General features: G+C 49.8%; 1 protein-coding gene across 1 annotated transcript in view; it reads left to right on the forward strand.

Annotated features, from left to right (window-relative positions):
• PTGIS (prostaglandin I2 synthase) overlaps positions 1-16,886 on the forward strand; it is a 37,273-nt gene extending 20,387 nt beyond the window's left edge. Inside the window, 5 exon segments of the mRNA XM_007100298.4 lie at positions 1,089-1,270; positions 8,128-8,296; positions 9,293-9,474; positions 10,934-11,085; positions 13,572-16,886. Coding sequence (XP_007100360.2) covers positions 1,089-1,270; positions 8,128-8,296; positions 9,293-9,474; positions 10,934-11,085; positions 13,572-13,716 — 830 coding nt within the window. The 3' untranslated portion in view covers positions 13,717-16,886.
• Positions 16,887-20,283: the final 3,397 nt, after the last annotated feature.

The raw sequence follows: 20,283 nt of genomic DNA on the forward strand, positions 1-20,283 counted from the left end.
TATTATTTGAAAACGTAACTAATGTACTTAAATAAGTTTTGCCTATGTTTTGCATCCTGTAACGTGCAGCCTGGTTTAGAGCCACTGGGCGGATGGACCTTCTTGAAACACTGCTTTGTGGCTCAAAAAAGTCAATGAGAGAGTTTCCAGTACTTTGGAATTTGGTAACAATCCAAGCGACTCCCCCTTTTCCAAGGAGTGATTTTGGAACAACCAAATCTTATATTTGCACATATATATATGTCAATACAGCATCATCTTGTAGCATTAATACAATAAATAAATAAGCATCTGACTTTATTACTTCAATGGTCTGCCTGTGTGGGCCTGGTGAGGGCTGGACATAAAGAACTTCCTCATTGGTTATCACTGCTTCACGGTTTTCCAGAACGTAAACACACCATTGTTTATTTAATGGTGTTTTCGAACTGGTGATCCGTGAGCCAGTTTAACTTGAGATGCTTTTGTGGCCTGTGCGGTGGTTAAAATTTTCTTACTGAGATGCTAACTCTAAAACACATGAGAAGATTCCCCCTGAACATCTGGATTTCAGTTTCTTCTAGAAACCCAGGCTCCCTGGCTGTGCTGGGCTGGTCGGTGGAGCTGAGTGGAGCCACCCGACCCTCCCGTTGGGCCCCTTCCTGTCCCTCCTCCCTCATTCACTTTACCTGCCTTTCCTACAGGTAGTTGAATTTGAGACCCCAGACCAACCTGTCCCCTCTTGGTGGTCAGTTTGGTTGTTACCCCTGAGTGACGCTGTGCTGAGTGTGCTCTCAGGGTCTCGCCGCCCACGTGGGCTGGTGTTCCTCTGGGATCAGACCCCAGGAAGGGAGAATGTGGCTCCCCGTTTCCTGCTCCTCCCCCTGCTGTGCTGAGAAGCCCATTCATTTAGGAAATGTTGATTGAGTACCTCCTCTGGGCCAGGCCAGCATTTAAGGGCTGGGTCCCTGTCGCCTCTTTCCCACAGGAACTCCCCATCCCCTGGGGTGACACCTGGAAGACCCTTGGCCTAATGGGAGGTCAGGGCTGGGTGACCCTGGGCTGGAGGTGGATCTGTAACCCTCATCCTCTGTGCTCCATCCCTGCAGGGGATAAGGACCAGGTGTGCAGGGTCAAAGGTCACCTGTGGAAGCTGTTGTCCCCAGCCAGGCTGGCCACTCGGGCCCACCGGAGCAAATGGCTGGAGAGTTACCTGCTGCACCTGGAGGAGATGGGCGTGTCGGAGGAGATGCAGGCGCGGGCTCTGGTGCTGCAGCTCTGGGCCACACAGGTGGGTGTGTGCAGGTGTGGAGGTGAGGTTGTGCATATGAGTGCTGTGTGTCGTGTGTGCACTCATGTGCGTGTGTGTCATCAGGCACACTTAGGCACCTGCCTGCGAGCACATTTGCATGTGCCTGCATGGGCGCTCACATCTGTGTGCATGTAGGTGTACGTGTGTGAGAGTGTGCCACTGTGAGTATGGCTGTGGGTATACCTGAGCTGAACCCTGGATGATAAGAAAGATCTAGATTTGGGGACTTGGGGGAAGATGTGGGGATAGAGTATTCCAGGAAGGGGAAGCAGCATGTGCAAAGGCCCTGGGGTTGGATCATGCCAAGTGTTTGGGCAACAGCAAGGGGTTGAGCGTGGCCGAAGCAGAGTGAGGAGGGGTGGTGGGAATGAGGGCAGAGATCATGGAGGGCCCTGTGAGTCCTAGTAACTAAGGACTTGGGATTTTGTTGTGGGTGAGGTGGGAGCCCTGGCAGGGTTCTGAGCAGGGGAGGGACAGGATCTGAGAGGCAGGGACACCAGTGAGGAGACAGTGGTGGCAGGACCAGGTGGTGGCCATGGAGATGAGGAAGAAGTGGATAGATTCTGGAAACCAAGGGAAGACAGGGCCAGTGAACCTGGTAAAGGACTAGATATTGGAGTGAGAGAAAGCAGGGCTGAGGATGCTGCATCTCCAGGCCTGGCTGCTGCCCTCACCCCAACCCTGAGCCCCCTCCTTCTTTGGGCCCCACCTCGGCAGTGACAGTTACACAGGCTGACATTTCTGGGTAATTCCTCTCCCATTGACTTACGACTTATTTTTAGTTTTTTCCCAGAGCCATTAACTGTCCTTTCAGGCAGAGGCTGGGAAGGGTTGGGGGCTGGGTTTAATCAGCAGTTGGGGCCCCATTAGTGTCTAATAACATATTTATGGGCAAGTGACTTGGGACTCCAAACAGTCCCCAGAATCCCCTATGGAAATGACCTCTGTCAGCAGAACTGGATGCTGGCCTGGGGGCTTGAGTGGCAGCAAGGCCGGCGGGGCCAGGAGAACTGGGCCAGAGTTGGGGTCAGGGTGTCCTCTGAGATTGAGTTGTTGGCAGCGTTCAGAATTCAGGCAGGTGGAAGACCCTTCAAGATCTCGAGTCTTTTGAGAGTAGGGCCAAGAGGCTGGGTCGCCCAGTGGTTTGGGGCACAGGCTCTGTGAACAACCTGCCTGAACTTGGATCCTGACTTTACCACTTCTTGGCAAGTCAGTCCCTTCTTAGTGCCTCACTTTACTCCTCCGTAAAATAGAGACGGCAGGACCTTCCTCAAGGTGTTGTGGGGAGGATGAAAGGAAGCAATCCATGTAAAATCCTGTAACTGTGCTTGGCAGGTAACTAGGGCTCAATAAACATATTCAGGAAATACTTAGTGAGGGCCCACTGTGTGCCAGGCACCATTCTAGAAGCTGGGAAGAGAGCAGTGAGCAGAACAAAGACCCCTGCCCTTAAGGAGCTGACATTCTGGTGGGAGAAGACAGTTACTAAACACGTAAGTATGTAAAATGTATTACAGATAATAAGTTCTATGGAGAATGGATAAAGCAGGGAAAGGGAATGGTGGCAGGAGCGAGGAGGGGCTGCTTTTTTGAGTGGTCAAGGAAGGCCTCACCAAGAGGGTGACATCTGAGCAGAACCTCAAAGCAAGTGAGAGAGTCAGCCATGTAGCTGTGTAGGATGGGGGAGGGGTGGGCAGCAAGTGCAAAGGCCCTGAGGTGGGGATGAGGGTGATGCGGCAGGGAGGTAGCAGGTGCCAGACCATGCAGGACCCTGTAGGCCATGGGGAGCACTTTTGGCTTTTCTTCTGAACTGGAAACCCTTTAAAGGCTCTGAGCAGAGGAGTGACATGGCCTGCCTTCTGCTTTAGAGGGGTCATTCTGGCTACATTGCTGAGAATAGACTGTAGTGGGGGGAGTAGAGGCAAGGAGACCAGGGAGGAGGCCACAGCAGTATCCAGGCAAGAGAGGATGGTGCTGGACCAGAGGGCAGAAGGGAGTGTGATTGGCTTCTGGACATATTTCCAGGTAGAGTCAACAGGCTTTGCTCTTGGATGGGACATTAGGAGAAGATGTCAACCAGGATGACTCCAGGCTTGGGTGTGAGCCACAGGAAGGCTGAAGTTGAGGAAGATGGTGGAAGGAGTGACTTTTGGGGGAGAAAGTCGGGGGTTTGTTTGGGGCATGTTGAGTTCTAGGTGGAGAGCGGGCAGCTAGGAGTGCCTGGAGAAAAGAAGAGTCTGGAGTCCAGGGTTAAGGTCCAGGCTGGACATGATGGGGGGTTGACAGTGCAGATAGTTGTTCAAGGGTGGATGGAGAAGCAGGCCAAGGCCTGGGCCTCTCCAGTGTGGGGGTCGGAAAGATGAGGAGAGCCAGCAAGGTAGACCGAGGAGCCACCAGGGAGGGGACTGGGAGGGAGCGCCACCCAGAGGCCGGCTGCGGAAAGTGTTCCAAGGGGTTGAGAAATGGTAGCTGGGATTGCTGTTGTCAGATCCGAGTGAGGAATCATCATTTCAAAAGATATTATTGAGCGCTTACCCTGTGCCAGTCACCCGACTGAGCACTTTACAAACATCATCTCAAAGGATCCTCGAAAGGCTCCATGAGTCCAGAACCCCAGACCTGGGGTCTAGGCTGATGGAGGGGTCGGGGGGGCTCCAGCATCCAAGGGCTAGAGGAGGGCCTGGTGGGCTGAGATCCAAGGCCTGGGCAGGGGAAGAGGCTGGCTCTTAGGGGACGTGGGTTGGGTTGGGGTGGGCTGAGTGGGTGGAGAGCTCCCAAAGGCCTCCCCCTGCAGGCCCATCATGGTCCGGGCTGCTCTCCCAGCTCTGAGCTGTCAGGCAATGGGCGGCTCTGCTGACCACGGTAGTGCTGGGACTGACACCGCTAACTGTCGCGGCCCCATCAGTCAAGTTTCATTCTTCTCTTCCTTCTCCACATCCGCCTTGGCCTCAGCAGCCATGGCTGCAGGAACTCCTGGGTGGTCCTGAGTGGGGGGAGGCGTACTGTGGGAGCTGCACGGGCACGGGGTTTACAGATGCTCGGCTGCTCAGTGGAGATGATGATCGCAGTCGTGATCGTGGAGGCACTGCAATGTGAGGATGAAAAGCAAAAGCAGTGTTTCGAGTGAGACAGACTCGGGTGGAATCCCAGCTCTGCCACTGACTAGTTGTGTGACCTTGAATAGATCACTTCACTTTTCTGGGCTGCAGTTTCACCATCCAAAAGGGGGAGGTAATAAGAATAATAGCTGTGCACAGAATTCGGTTTTTCCCCTTCAGTAGTTTCATTTTGAGATAATTTTAGGTTATAGAAGAGTTGCAAAGATAGTACAGAGAGTTCCCAAATACCCTTCACCCAGCTCCCCCCAGTGTTAACCTCTTACAGAACCACCGTGCATGTGGGGAAACTAAGAAATCAGCGTTGGTACGTTACTATTAATTGAAAGTCCATACTTTATCCAGACTTCCCTTTCCACTACTGTCCCTTTTCTTTTCCAGGATCCAATCTAGGATCTACTTTGCACTTAGAGTATTCTTTTATTCCCTTAGAAAAAAATTTTAATCACAAAAAAATGAAAATAAATGTAATCTGTGATCTCCCACCCCTCACCTCTGTTCTCTCACGCCTCAGATGGGCTTTCCCAAGTGGTGGCAGCAAAGGCCACCAGCAGCTCTTGGCAACTTGGCAGTCCCCATGGAGGAGGGATTCTTTCTCCCGTGAATTCCAGCGCAAACCCCAAGTCTGATACCCACTGGCCCAGCCCAGGTCACCTGTCCCCTCTGAGTCCGTCACTGACTGAGTGGCCCAGGCTGGGGTCACATGGTCACACCTGAGGTCCGGAGGGGGTAGTTTCATCCCAGACAATCCACTGGACTTCACATCAGGTAGAGGTAGTTCTCCGAAGGAAAATGGGCTGCTGTTACCCAAAGGCAGGGGAGTGGTGCGGGGCAGGCAGGGCTGCAGGTGTCCCCACTCCAGTTGACTGACAGTGCAGAGAGGAGGCCACAAGGTGGCGCACGTGAGCCGCTGAGCACCGGGTCTGGCTCACTGTGAGCGCCCCCTGGAGGTCAGGTACCGTCGTTCACAGAAAAGGTAGAACAGAGCACAGGCGCTGCTGGGTGGTGGACTTTGGCTGCAGTGGGAGGGAGGAAGATTAGACCAGAAGTGTCCTCTTGGGTAAACTGAGGCAAGGTCCTGCGGGAGAACACTCAGCTTCCAGGGTAGTGGACTAAAGATCTCATGGTTGTGTGATCATACACACATGCACGCTCACACATCGGTGCAGCTGGGCAGAAGGCAGTCTTCGTCACCTCCCTAACTTGCCACAGCTTCTTCCTGAAAGCAGAGTTACCCGAGCAGCCTCGTTTCCCACTCCTGCTTTGTAATTAATGAGCGGTGGCCCCCATTTGACCATCTGGGCAGGTAAAATGGCCTTGGCACTGAGTTAACCCAAAGCTGGATTATTTATCGCCCGCATTCCCCTGGCTGTTTAAGTGATGGACAGCAAGTGACCTTGCTTGTTTCAGCCGGACCTGAGGCTCTGGAGGAAATCTCAGAGAGAGTCCAAGGCCTCCATCGGTTCTCGAGCCCGAGGGAGGGGCTGGTGAGAGAGGGAAACCACTTCTGAATACCTACCGTGTGCTCAGCCTGTGGGGGTCACTCATATTCCTTGTGGCCACCCCAGGAGTGGGCACGTATTTATTCCCATTTTACCAAGAGGGAGGTTCTGAAACCCAGAGAGGGGAGTGGCTTGTCCAGAGTCACAGGAAGTGGGCAGCTGGGATTTGAACCCAACTCTGCCTGGTCCTGGTCCTGGTCCTGGTCCTGGTCCTGGTCCTGGGCTGTGCCAGCCCACCTCCAAGGCTGCTTTGGAGGTCCCCAGCCCACAGGAATATAGATGCTTATTTGACAAATACCATTGAGCCCCCCACAACATGCTGGGCAGTGGGGAGGGACTAGGACGTGCTTAGTTTTCCTTTTCAGTAAGAAGGTGTGATAACGGTGCCTGCGTGATAGGAAGATTGAATGAGGGCACCTGGCTCCTCTAAATTCATGGTAGCTAAAGAGAAAGAAAATCTGTTTCACCATCATTGATGCTTTGTGCATTTATTTTCTGCCTCTCCTCACTCCCAGCTTCTGTCCCAGAGGAAACCTCAGTTGCCAGGTTCTTGAATCTCCTTCTAGAGATGGTCTGTGCTTCTTCATATATATCCCTCTTTAAACGTACACACAAATGGTAGCACAATGAGGCCCCGTCCCGCATCTTGCTTCAGTGCATCTTGGCTACTGTCCCATATCAGCACGCACAAAGTCAGCTCCTTTTTAGCAACTTGCGGTGTCATCATCCTATGGCTGGATCATCATTTATCACACGGATCTCCTGTTGAGGTTGCTTCCAATCTTTTCCTGTTACATCAACACCGTAAGAAATATCCTTGTGCAAATGTCCTTTCATCCATGTGCAATAGTGTCTGTAATAGAATTTCTGGGTAAACATGATATTTGATGACTCCTTAATATTCCATTATTAAGATTGGATAGGGGGCTTCCCTGGTGGCTCAGTGGTTGAGAGTCCGCCTGCCGATGCAGGGCACACGGGTTCGTACCCAGGTCCGGGAAGATCCCACATGCTGCGGAGCGGCTGGGCCCGTGAGCCATGGCCGATGAGCCTGCGCGTCCGGAGCCTGTGCTCCGCAACGGGAGAGGCCACAACAGTGAGAGGCCCGCATACCAAAAAAAAAAAAAAAAAAAAAAAAAAGATTGGATAGGATAGTCATTTATGGTAGACAAAAATCTTCCTCCAAATCGAGGTTAATTGGTATTTCAACCATATCTAGAGTTCATTTAAGGATACCCCATCATATCTTAGCCACATGCTGAATACCGGAGTATTAAAATATTGAGCCAAGGCTGAAGTCTTGGAGCAAGAAATTTTATCCATTTTCCTAATTATTTAACTATTGGGAAGTTTTACATAATTTTTGTTCAAGAAACTAAGAGCTTTCACAGTCATCACTGATTATTGCTGCTTTGCTATATATGCACACAATACTCAAATATTTGAAAGCAAACATTCAGATTTTGTACCAGTTTCTTATTGTTGCATACCAACCAACCACAAAAACTCAGCGGCATACCCTGATGAGCGTTTATTTAACTCACCTGTCTGTGGGTCTGCTGGGAGTCAGCTGGTCTAGACCAGGCTCGGCTGGACAGCTCAGCTCTGCTCGGTGTGCTTCTCATCTTCCTCTTGGGACCAGCCAGCTAGCCGGGCAAGTAGAAACCTACAAGGTCTCTTAAGGCCTAGACTTAGCACTGCTGTTCTGTCAATTCTGCCTCGTTCTATTGGCCTAAGCAGGTCACATGGCTGAGCCCAAATCCAAGGGGCTGAGGAAATACACTCTGCCCCTTTAATGTGAGGAAGTGCAGAGTCCCATGGTAAGAAGCATGCATGCAGGGAAGGTTGGGGAATTGGGGCTAAGGATGCATCCATCCTCAGATGTTAACCGTAATCTTAACTGATATACTTTGTTCTTTTCACTGACATTTTCGCTGATTAGCTATGGAGGTTTCCTGTGTGACCTCAGATCAATGATTTTGCTCAAGGTCAGGGATGTCAAGAGTGGCCTTGAAGCAGGCACTGGGCCAGGTCAAAGCCACAAAGCATATTTGGGCCATGTCCTGAGGCTGAAGATAGACATGGGTCATCAGGAGTGGGAACCCAGGCCTCCCGACCCCAGTGCCTTGGCCCAGGCTGTGTCCATGGCACAGACTGGTCAGCTCTCACCCTAGCTTTGCCCTCTTGATGGTGTAACGGGGACTCCTTCTCATTTCAGGGGAACATGGGTCCTGCTGCCTTCTGGCTCCTGCTCTTCCTCCTCAAGAATCCCGGGGCCCTGGCTGCTGTCCGTGGAGAGCTTGAGCCTATTCTCTTGCAAGTAGAGCAGCCCATTTCGCAGATGACCACCCTCCCACAGAAGGTTTTGGACAGCATGCCTGTGCTTGGTGAGACAGTCAGACCCTCCAAGACAGCCCCAAAGACCAGGGCATCATGGGCCCCCAAGCCCCCCCCTCCCCATCATGGGTTCCCAGCATCCGGGGTCCATCAGTATCCTCTGACCTAGGGTCCCCCTGGGCCTCCTATCTTCATAGACCTGGCATCTCCATGCCCTGGTCTCCACTACCCATGTTTCATGGTCTCAGTGGGAGATTTTTTGTTGCAAGTGGCAAAAAACCTAACTTAAATGGGCTGAAGCAGAAAAGGGACTTCATTCGGGGCAGGTAACTAAAAAGTCTAGAGGGACTGGCTTCAGGCATAGGTAGATCCAGGTGCTTTAACCATGCCATCAGGTCTTTGTCTCTCTCCATCCTCAGCCTCATTTTCCACTGGGTTGACTCCAGTCTCAGGCTGGCAGGATGGCTGCCAGTGGCTCCAGGCTGACGTGTTCCCGGCTCTGGGAGGGTGTGCTTCTCTGCAACATTCCTACCCAGAGCCCCAGGAGTGTGTCTCTTTGGCTCTCTTTGGGTCGTGTGCCCATTTGGAGCCAATCATGGATGCTCTGATTAGCCAATCACAGCCCAATCCCAGGTGTTGGGAGTGAAATCAACAGCCCAACCCCTGAGAGTGGGGGAGGGGATGGTCCCCAGAAGAAAGCGGGGAACTGTTTCCAGAAGGAGAACGTATGCTGGGCAGGCAGACACAACCAATATGGATGGCTCTGCTCTTTCCCTAGCCTCCTCTGGTATCTCCCTGGAAGATACCTTCCCTCACAGCTTCTTTTAGGATCAGACCCAAACCTTCATGTCCAAAGTCTCTGCAGACTGCAGCAATCACATCTCATCACTTTGCCATTTTTGGTCTTGCTTTGTGATGGTGGGCAAGTCACGCACCCTCTCTGAGCCTTCCCACCTGCCTCTGTAAAATGAGCGCTGCGGGGGGTGGCATTCGAGTGGGGAAGAGGAAGGTGCTGACCCCCCCTCCCTTGTACCTGCCCTGTGCAGACAGCGTGCTGAGTGAGAGCCTCAGGCTCACCGCTGCACCCTTCATCACCCGCGAGGTCGTGGTGGACATGGCCTTGCCCATGGCAGATGGGCGGGAATTCACCCTGCGATGTGGCGACCGCCTCCTCCTCTTCCCCTTCCTGAGTCCCCAGAAGGACCCGGAGATCTACACAGACCCAGAGGTAAAAGGCGTACCAGGGACTGTGGGGGAAGATGAGTGGCTTCAGGATCTGTCCTATCTGAGTGGCAGCCAATTCTGCTCTTTGTTTGCTGTGGAACCTTACCCAGATCACTTCATCTCTCTGTATCTCTGTTTCCTCACCTGTGAAATGGACCTCAAAATAGCACCTGCTTCACAGGGTTGTCAGGAAGATTAAATGTGATCATGTAAGAAAGATCTTCATAGCACCTGGCACACACTAAGTGCTTTCCAGGGGACAGCTGAGCAATTTTTCCTGTTTTCAGAATGTTATACTGTCAGCTTCGCAGCACTTTTACCTCTCCCTGGAATTTGAGATGGGGCAAACTTTTACAATTTCTAACAGATTTGGATGTTTACTGTGTGCCAGGTTCTGTGCTGTGCATCCATGCATCCATCCAACCATCCATCCATCCATCCATCCATGCATCCATCCATCCATCCATCCATCCATGCGTGTGTGCATCCATCCATCCATCCATCAACTCTTCCACCTGTCTATCCACTGGTCCATTCACCTATCCTTCCACCCATCCTTCATTTAGCACCTACTCTGTACAACAAAGCCCTATGCTCAGATACAATCTTCACATTACCACTCTACAATGTAACCAAAGGAAATTGGCATTCTCTTTTTTAAAAATAATTTTAATTTCTTTTATTTTAAATTGCAAAAGTAATATATACTTGTAAGATAGAAATATAGACATATATATTTAAAAGTAAAAATTTATCTTCATTCCCCTTCCTCTCCAGTTCCACAGGGTTCTCTAACAGTGCTTGCGAGTGTGTCCTTTAGATAATATTTATGCCTTTACACACATACACACAACATACTCCCACACATATGAATAGGCAGGTGTGTGGTATAGGATCACACAATACATACTATTCCAACACTTTCTTTTTTCACTCAACAACCAGTCCTTTTATTTTTTTAAAATTAATTTATTTGTTTTTATTTTTGGCTGTATTGCGTCTTCGTTGCGGTGCGTGGGTTTCTCATTGTCGTGGCTTTTCTTGTTGCAGAGCACGGGCTCTAGGCGTGAGGCCTTCAGTAGTTGTGGCTCGCGGGCTCTAGAGCGCAGGCTCAGTAGCTGTGGCGCACGGGCTTGGTTGCTCCATGGCATGTGGGATCTTCCTGGAGCAGGACTCGAACCCGTGTCCCCTGCATTGGCAGGCAGATTCTTAACCACTGCGCCACTAGGGAAGCCCTCAACAACCAGTCTTAAAAGTTCTTTCCATGTCAGCACACACAGACCAAGCTCAACATTATAAATAGCTGCCATAATTTTTAACCAGTCCCCTATCAATTGAGCTTTACATTATTTCCAGTTTTTCTCTCTTATAAACAAGACTGTGATGAACATCCTCATACATTTTTCTTTGTGCATGCCTATTTTGGGGGATGGCATCAGAAAGGGACCTTCTTCCTATTTCAGGTATTTAAATACAACCGTTTCCTGAACCCTGATGGATCAGAGAAGAAAGACTTTTACAAGGATGGGAAGCGACTGAAGAATTACAGCATGCCGTGGGGAGCAGGGCACAACCAGTGCCTGGGGAGGGGTTACGCCATCAGCAGCATCAAACAGTGAGTACCGGGCACGGGGAGCCGAGCGCCTCATAAATTCTCTTCCCTGGGCCCCAAGAGCCTTGGCCCTCGGATCACAGACAGATTGGACCAGGGGTTATGACATCCGCCTGTCCTTCTGTCTAGCTGGGTAACCTTCTGTGCCTCTGTTTCCTCAACTGTAAAATAGGAGTACTGATCATACTACATCCCAGGGGTGTCGGGACAAATGAATTGGACCTTTCTAGGTACTTTAGCCACTGCCTGGCTCATTGTAGGTATTTAATAAAAGTTATTATTGTGATTACTAATTTTACTATTATTAATGTTCAGGCATTATGCTAGTGAATGGGCACATTACATTAAGCTTTTGGCCTCAGCTTTCTCAACAGTAAAATGGAGATAATAATACAGTTGGTTCTGCTCTAACGCTGCATGTGCATTCCTAAAAATCCCTGCACCATGGGAAATCACAAAGTAAAAACCACAGGATTGTGGGGGAAATAGGGCTGGGGCCCAACCCTCAAAAACTTCATCAGTGACACACACACCAAAAGATATGCACCTAGGAAAATACAGTAGTATAGGTTTACACATGTTAAATGGAATTAACAGAAATACCTAAGTGCTACAATAAATGTGCTTTACTTTGAAAATGACCTGACGTTTGCCATGCAAGTGGGCATTGGATGGAGCTGTGAGTTACGATGCAGCCTGGGAGGAGGGTTATCTGAGGTCGGACACCTGATGGGAATGGTGTGGGTCACCCCCCACTGGTGTGTGTGTGCGTGTGCGTTTTGTGAATTCCTGCTCAGCTTGGTTCAGCCGGGTGCAGTTTTTCATTCTCCCAGTGTTTCTTGCAGATGAAATGACCACAAGCAAATGTGAAATTTGTGTTACGCTTCATTCGTGCCCTGATAGATCAATCCCACTGGAACAAATTCACATGTTCAAAACAAGTGTTGCAGCAGAACCGACTGAAGTTGCCACTCCATAAAGTTTTTGGACAGATAAAAAGAGATAATGGATATGAAATGCTTAGCACAGTGTCTGGAACGTAGTGTTCAATAATTTGAGCTAATTCTTTTATTATTTTTATCTCACTTAATTGTCATGATACCTGCCAGGTGGTCAGTCTATCACTGATCCAGAGGTCAAATCATTCCTCACGGTCAGGCACCTGGTGAGTGGAGGTGCCAGGATCCACATCCAGGTGTGGGTACAGATACCTTCCACCCGCCCCACCCCACCCATATAAACTCACCCTCTACCATCCTGCAGCTTCAGAGCTGGAATGGATACATCCCACCTTGCTGACCTTCTTTGACCAGATGGGGAAACCGAGGCCCCGAATGGGAAGAATCACATGCCCTTAAGAGGCAGAGCCCAGGGACTCTCCTGGTGGTCCAGTGGTTAAGACTCTGTGCTTCCACTTCAGGGGGCATGGGTTCCATCCCTGGTAGGGGAACTAAGATCCCATGGCCAAAAAACAAAAGGCAGAGCCCAGGTGTGCACCCAGCTCTCCTGCCCAGAATGTTGACATTGCTCTGTCCTCATCTTCCCTCTTTTTCACTCGTTCAATAAGATTAAAGAATCCCTGCCATGCATTCTGTCCGGCATTGGGCACCTGGGTCACGGTGGGAGCCAGTGGTAGGGTCCAGAGTAGTAGAGGATCCAGCCTGACCTTTATTAACACAGGTGGTGGTAAGATAAGGCAGGTGGAACCAGTTCACATCAGGTGGGGCTGCCACCACATTTAGGGGCCCACTGATTACATCATCACGTGGTTTGTGTACTTATTGGGACAGCTTTCCAGAAGATGGCAGTAAAGAGTGCCTGCCTGCTCTTGCAAAGTTGGTATGTTCTAACAGTTTTCCCCAGACAGCAGTAAGATATCTGGAGGGAGGGGTGCCTGCTTCTGATCTCACGAAGGCAGCTATGGCTCAGCAGCAGCCCTGACAAGGCAGACAGTTCCAGGAGTTTGGTGGCAGTCTGGGATGAGTCTGGCAGGAAGAATCAGGAAGGGTCACTGTCCGTTCTAATCAGAAGCTAGGCTGTGCTCTGCTGTGTCAAACGACCTCCCCGTCTCAGTGGCTCGTGCAACAAAGGTTTAGTTCCGACTCGCGACGTCGGCTGTGGGTTTGCGGGGGCTTTTCCCCTCCGTGCAGGGACTCAGGGCCCAGGATCTTCCCATCTTCCCACACCGTCATCTCGGCATGGAACCCACACAGCTGCCAGGCAGTAGAGAAAGCTGGAGAGTCAGGCACTGGCTCGGAAATGCTTTGGTGTGGAATTGACGCACAGGCGCACGGGCCGTCAGCCAGGACTCGGGAGCTCCTGGACTGGTGAGCAAGAAACGCCTGTGCTCTGCTCTCTCGCCCTCCTTTCCCACTTTAACCAAAGTGAGAGCTGGGGTGAGACCCAGGAGGACGCCATTGCTTTCCTGCCTGACTCCAAACAGGCCTCCCACTCTCCCCCTTCACGCCTTCAACACTGTCTCTCTGCAGATTCGTGTTCCTTGTGCTGGCGCGTTTTGACCTGGAGCTGATCAGCCCGGACGTGGAGATGCCCTTGTTTGACCTCAGCAGGTACGGCTTCGGGCTGATGCAGCCGGAACATGACGTGCCTGTCCGTTACCGCATCCGGCCTTGAGCTCCGGGGCAGATGGGACTCCACGCGCCCAGCCTGCCCCTAGTGGCCCAACGTTCTGTGCCTGCGTTCGGCCTGGGTACAGAGCTTTGAACACCCAACGATGCCAAGCATTATCCCTTCCCTACTATTTTTCCTAGAAGGCTGTATCTGGGGGAGGGGAAAGAAGGGGAGCGAAGAAAAGACACCAAAAGCTCTGTGGATTATCGGCTGCAAAGGTTAAGTTCCAAAATGAGGCTCTTTCCGCTCTCTCACCTTTATGATATCCACTAAAGCTAGGGCAGACGGGGCAAAGCTAGGAGACCCCACTGCTCTGCCCCCAACCCCCACGGGCTGCCGTCCAAGGCCCTGACAATGGTGTGGTCCAGACCCCAACCAGTCAAAGCAGAGGCTGGCCACTAAAAGGCCATTTGGGGCCTAGCAGTGCGTCTGTTGAAATAAACTGTCCCCAAAGTTTTATTAAACTACCTAAAGCCAAAGAGTTTCTTACAATATCTGCTTTCCTAGGCGCCCCACTTGCTAGACACTCCCCCCATCTCTCCGTTCACACCGATCCTTGAGAAATCGCTGGAGGGTTTCCCGATGCTGGTGCGTCCCCGGTGTGGAGTGGGAGAAGCCTCCAGATGATGGGCTCTGAGGACCAGGCTTCTCTGTGTTAGAGTTATGGGCTCCAGACGGGCTGGGTTTTCCCAGCTCTGGGACTCACGCAGGGAGTTAGCAAGACACAGCCCCGACTGGATGGCCCCAGTGAAAGGAAGCGGCCAGGGCTCCTGGGACTGGTCAAGCCAAAGAAGAGGAGGTGTTGGTTTCCTACATTCTAGCTTAGAAGCTCCAACTGTGGGCACTGTCCAGATTGCAGGTCTGTTTTGTTTGTCCTACATTTTAAAGAAAATACATTAGTGTTATCTTGTCATCTTTGGGAAAGTTAGTTCAAAATGTCCAGCTTCTCTTGAAAACTTGGAAGCTCTGTCCACACTGGGCCCATATTCCCAAGGGCAACCACTGGCCAGAGCTGAGTAGCAGCTGCCTCCCTTATCCGGGGCCTGTGTGCTCTGGTCCACCAGGATTTCTACTTGGTCTGCTTTTCTAGTCACAGCACCTCCTGTCCCCTGAAGACACCCAAATTTGAGAACCCTGTTCCTACTCTTAGAGGTGATAGTGTAGGAGGTGGTGGGAACCCGCTGATTGGTTCTCAGACCAATGGTCCATCCTGTCCTGGGTGCACCACCCTTTGATCAAACAGATCAGTGATGAAAACTTGCCTTTGCATCAGCTTTAGAAAAAAAAAAAAAGATCAAAAAGAAAAATTGCCTGGAAACTTTTATCATGATGATAAGTATTAATATTAGGTCCTGTTTATTGAGGACTCTCTAAATGCCTGTGATAGGAACAGTAGATATAGTATTTCTACTTTTCACAGCATCTCTGCAAAGAGAGGATGGTTATGCCCTCTTTATAGTTCAGGAAATAGGCTCAGAGAGGTGAAGTGACTTGCCCAGAGTCACACACCTTGTAAGCTGATAGAATTTTGCAAACAGACTTACTGTCCCAGTAGCAAAGGCTAGATGGCCGGCTCTGTGCTCTTTGGGCTCAGTGGGGTGGTGGAGCGGCAGTTCTGTTTGGCATCAGAGAGCTGATAGAGCCAGAGACACCCATGGGTGGATGCATCTCATGAGATGTAGACACGCATACGCACACATAGCTAGGTCCCTGTAGCTTTAGCTGGAGCAAGAAGAGAGGACCTGAGATCTCTGTTCCAGGGGCTAGTCTCTTCTCAGAGCGGCACCGGGGCTTGGGGGCTTCCCTGGCCCTCAGCCTCCAGGCGGCCCCAGGATTCCCAGACAGGCACTGTGATTGGCAGGAGGCGGGATATCCCCAGGGAAACCCATCTTCACGCCTGGGTGACCCCCACTGCCTCCTGCTTCTTAACTCTGCAGGAAATCAGGGCTGGCAGCCTCCTGTGGGAGGACGGAGCCGGTTTCCATGGCAACCCTCAGCTGCCTCATCCTTCCTGGCTTAGAAGGGAAGGGAGGAGGCCTGCAGAAATAGCTCCAGGAAGATCTCTTGTACGTGGCTGCTACCCTGATGTGCTGGGGAAAAGCCCTTCTGATTTCCCCCTTCCAAATCAGGGCTGCTTTGTCACTGAGACTAGATTCTCACCTGTGTTCAAAAAGGGCCTTTTCCCTTTAAAGGTGACACCTCCTTGGAGCCACAATCATTAGGAAGAGACGATTCTCCCACCAGGCAGCTCCAGCTGGTATCAGAGATACTGAAGTACAGCTTGGGAGACAATGCTTTAAACCCACCTTTGTTTCAATCTTTATTATTTTTTCTTTCTTCTTTTAAGAAATATAAGCTATAGAGAAAAGAGGGAGAGATGAGTGGGTTAGCTCCTTGCTACAGGTTATTTAGGAAGGTACCCAGATGTCATTGTATTTCTTCATACCTTGCTTTAGAATCACAAAATTGCAGGACCTATGTCAGAAATACTCTTAGGTTGACCTAATGGAGTGTTTCTTTACCATCATTGTGATTATTATTTTTTGCTATATGTTGTATTGTTATTTACCAGATATTTTCCTTTAAATAGTCTCATTTTTTTTAACTTAAATTTGTTTAAAAATGGGACTTTTTTTCCTCTGCCGGTAACAACATGTATCGCTTGCTGCCAGAAATAGAAAGTGACTGAAAAAGAAATCTGCTGGGGAGGGGTCCTCTGTGTTGGTGTCACCAAGGCTCAGAGCCTGAGCTCTGTCTCTTCTCTGTTACAAAATGAAACAAACACATGTTTGAGTGGCGTTAAGTCCACACCAGCACCACCCTGAGACTCTGTCCATGACAGTCACGGGGGTGGGGGGGAGGGAGAGAAAGAGGAGCAAGCTGCCCACCCCACGGGCGTGCGTGACGCCTGGTGCAAGGGCTGCCCAGGGTCATCTCCTGCCACCAGTGGGTCCCGCCCACAGTGAGCTGGGGACATCCCACCTGCCCATTCTCCAGATGGAAAAACAAGCTTGGAGAGTTGAATCGTCTGGCTCAACGTCACTGATTTGGATGTTTGTTGTTTCTTAAAAGACGGTGTTTCGTGAGTAGCAGTGATTATTCCACCTTGCTGTTTTAATAAAGAATTCTATTTTATATAATATTGTCGAGTCAAAATGTGCTGAAATATATTAAATCACCCTTGTTTGTGGAACTGCCTCTGAGTGTGATTCAGGTTGAGAGTTGACTGTGTCCAGAATAGCGAGGTTAGCACCTGGGAAGGGAGCACAGCGTCCCTATGTGCCTGGCTCTGGGACAGGGCCTTTCATGGACAGAATCAAGTCACACCTCCAGCCACCCTCCAGACCATATATTATTATCTCCATTTTTACAAAGGAGGAAACTGAGGGTCAGAAAGTGAAGTGGCTGGCCCAGGATCTCGTGGTTAGTAAGTAGTAGACACGGGATTCAAATGCAGGCCTCCCTGCTTCCTGAGACCGTGTTCAGGATCTTTCTATCAACAGTCCTCCTGATGGCAGAGGAGGGACCGGGTGCCCTTAGCGGATCTTGGGGAAGAGGCTCACAACCCAAAGTAAGGCAAGCAAAAAAGTGTCTTACAAGTTCACTAAATGTTACCTATCCTTCATGCAGATATATGCATTTATTTTAATATTAAAAAGAAGAGAAGAAATTTTTTTTTTTTTTTTTTTTTTTTTTGCCACACCGCACAGCATGCAGGATCTTAGTTCCCTGACTAGGGATGGAACCTAAGCCCCCGGCAGTGGAAGCTTGGAGTCCTAACCACTGGACCACCAGGGAATTCCCAGGAAGAAATGAATTATATTAGCTTTGGGAAAAATTGAAAAGGGAAAATCGTTTTTTTTCCTCTCAAATCTTTGAGTAAAAATAATGTCCTGGTACTTCCCTGGTGGTCCAGTGGTTAAGACTCTGTGCTTCCACTGCAGGGGGCACAGGTTCCATCCCTAGTCTGAGAACTAAGATCCTGCATGCTGCTCAGCCCGGCCAGTGGTTAAGACTCTGTGCTTCCACTGCAGGGGGCACAGGTTCCATCCCTAGTCTGAGAACTAAGATCCTGCATGCTGCTCAGCTCGGCCAAAAAAAAAAAAAAAAATAGTGTCCAGAGGCAACTGTCCTTCATCTGTGGGGGACCATGGAGGCACAAAGTAACACAGCAACATTTTATGCGTTAAAATGTTTACATTCAACACATCTTTCTCTCTCATGCAGATGCAGGAGATCGGAGGTGGTGTGGCATCTCCACAGTCACCAGGCCTCTTCCTTTGGTCCTTCCAGCATCTGTAACCAGTGCTTTCCACCTCAGGGACCAGTGTGGCTGCTTGAGCTCCAGCCATTTTGTCCACATTCCAGCCAGCAGGAAGGGGAGAGAAGGAAAGAGGAGAAAAACCTGTTTCTATCCCATTGGTCACAATTTAGTCACATGATACTCCTTACTGCATAGGAGGCTAGGAAATGTAGTCTTTCTCTCCAGGAGACCAATATGTGCTGCAGAAGGGCACTGCACCCCAGCTTGACAAGTGCTGCATTATGCTCTCCTGTTTACCAGTCATGGTCTGAGCCACATGCAGGGCCAAAGGGACAACACTTGGCTTCTCTGAGCCATTGACTTTCTGTCAGAGGTCTGTAGCTCCAGGACTTTGACCTTTCAGACCCCTGTACCATAAAAGTCAAGAGAAAGACTCCAGAGTTTTATTTTGCCAGGTAAGGACATTAAGAAATACATTTGTCATTTGCTTCCACTGTCAATCTATGAAAGGACATTTGAATACCCCTAACACAGAAAGGTAGGTTCCATATCAAAATTAACACAACCACTCAAGAGTTGGTATTAAATAGCTCCAAAGTGGAAACAACCCAAATGTCCATCAACTGATGAGTGGAAAAACACAGTGTGGTGTATTCATACAATGGAATACTGTTTGTCAACGAAAAGGAATGAGGTACTGGTACATGGTACAATACAGATGAATCTTGAAAACATATTCTGAGCGAAAGAAGCCAGTCACAAAAAGCTACGTGTTGTATGGTTCCATTTATGTGAAACGTCCAGAATCGGTAAATCAATAATGACAGAAAGTAGGTTAGCAGTTTCAAGGGGTTAAGGGGCAGGAGGTATGGGGAGAAATAAAGAGTGACTACTAAAAGGTATGAGGGGCTTGTCACGTATTGTGCTCAGTTTGGAGGCTCTGAGCACAGCAGAAACGGAGACCTCAGAGGTTCTAAAACAGCCTTTTACATCCTGAAGTTAAAAATCAGATCAACTACTTCTTTGCTTAAAACCCCGTCAATGCTCTTGCTATAAAATCCAAAAACCTCCAGACAACTCTCACCTACACGGTTTTTCTCTCCCCCTCTGTTTTTCTTTCCTACTCCTTTTCAGCCCATTCTTGCCCTCATACACTGCCCTGGCCACACCTGCCATCTTCCATCTACTTCTACCCACCTGCCCCAGGGCCTTTGCACCTGCCCTCCCTTCTATATTTATGGTTTGGTGATCACTCTGACTTAAGACTCATCAGCATCATCACTCTCTCAGGAAGTTCTTGAGCTGAAATCGCTGCCTCTCCTCCCCATTATTCTTATTCTCACACTTTTACTTATTTCCTTCACATTGAGTATCAATATTAGATTATTTTTAAATGTCTCTGGTTATGTCTCCCATTTAAATGGGAGCTCCAGGACAGCAGGTTGGTTTCACCACTGTTGGATTCCCAACATGCAACCTAAGCTTGGCACCTAATAGGTGCTTGGGAAATATGTGCTAATAAGTGAATGAATGGGCTTTTTCTCATCTTGGGAGTTTGTCATTTATCCTGGACAATGAGGAGTCATAAAGCATTATAAGCAGGGGAGTGATGTGGTCAGACTTGTGCCTTTAAAGGTCAACCCTGGTCTCAGCAGGGACGTTGGATTCAAGGAAGTATAAGATGAGGGAAGGGAGATGAGAGAGGAGGCAGATGAGGTCAGGACAGAGTGGACAAGGGTGATGGAAAAGAAGTAGGAGAGTGATCAGTCTCCAAAGGGCAGGAGGGCTGGATTTGATGATATCTTAGGAGAATCTGTTAATTAGCTCTTGATCTCTTTGGCTTTTATTTCCTCCTTTTGCTGACTCACTCCTTTTCTACTGCATCTTGGAGTTCCCAGGCTTTTCTGTGGGGAAGAGGTATTAGTTTACCTCTAATTGCTCTGTTGGAAGCCCATGCCTCAGTCCATCCTCACCCTGTATTTCGTCATTGTTTGACCACAGACCCTGGAAGCCAGTGGCTTTGGCAAAGTCCAGGCCATGAAGGGGCTCAATGGACTACGTGCAGGTTTACCTATCTCCCTCTGTGGGGAACCTCTGGTTGTGTCCACATTTCCTCCCAGGGAGGGAGCTCAAGAGACCATGCCACAGCTTAGCACAGAGCATTATGCGTAGTAAACACTCCAAAATGTTAGGTGGTAGATGGGTGGGGATGGCTGAGAAAGTGGGTAGGGTGGCTGGGTGGGTGGGTGAGTGGTGGGTAGATGGGCTGGATGAGTGATTGGGTGGTGAGATGAATGAGTAGGTAG

Source organism: Physeter macrocephalus, chromosome 14 (assembly GCF_002837175.3).
Source record: "Physeter macrocephalus isolate SW-GA chromosome 14, ASM283717v5, whole genome shotgun sequence".
NCBI classification, from domain to species: Eukaryota; Metazoa; Chordata; class Mammalia; order Artiodactyla; family Physeteridae; genus Physeter; species Physeter macrocephalus.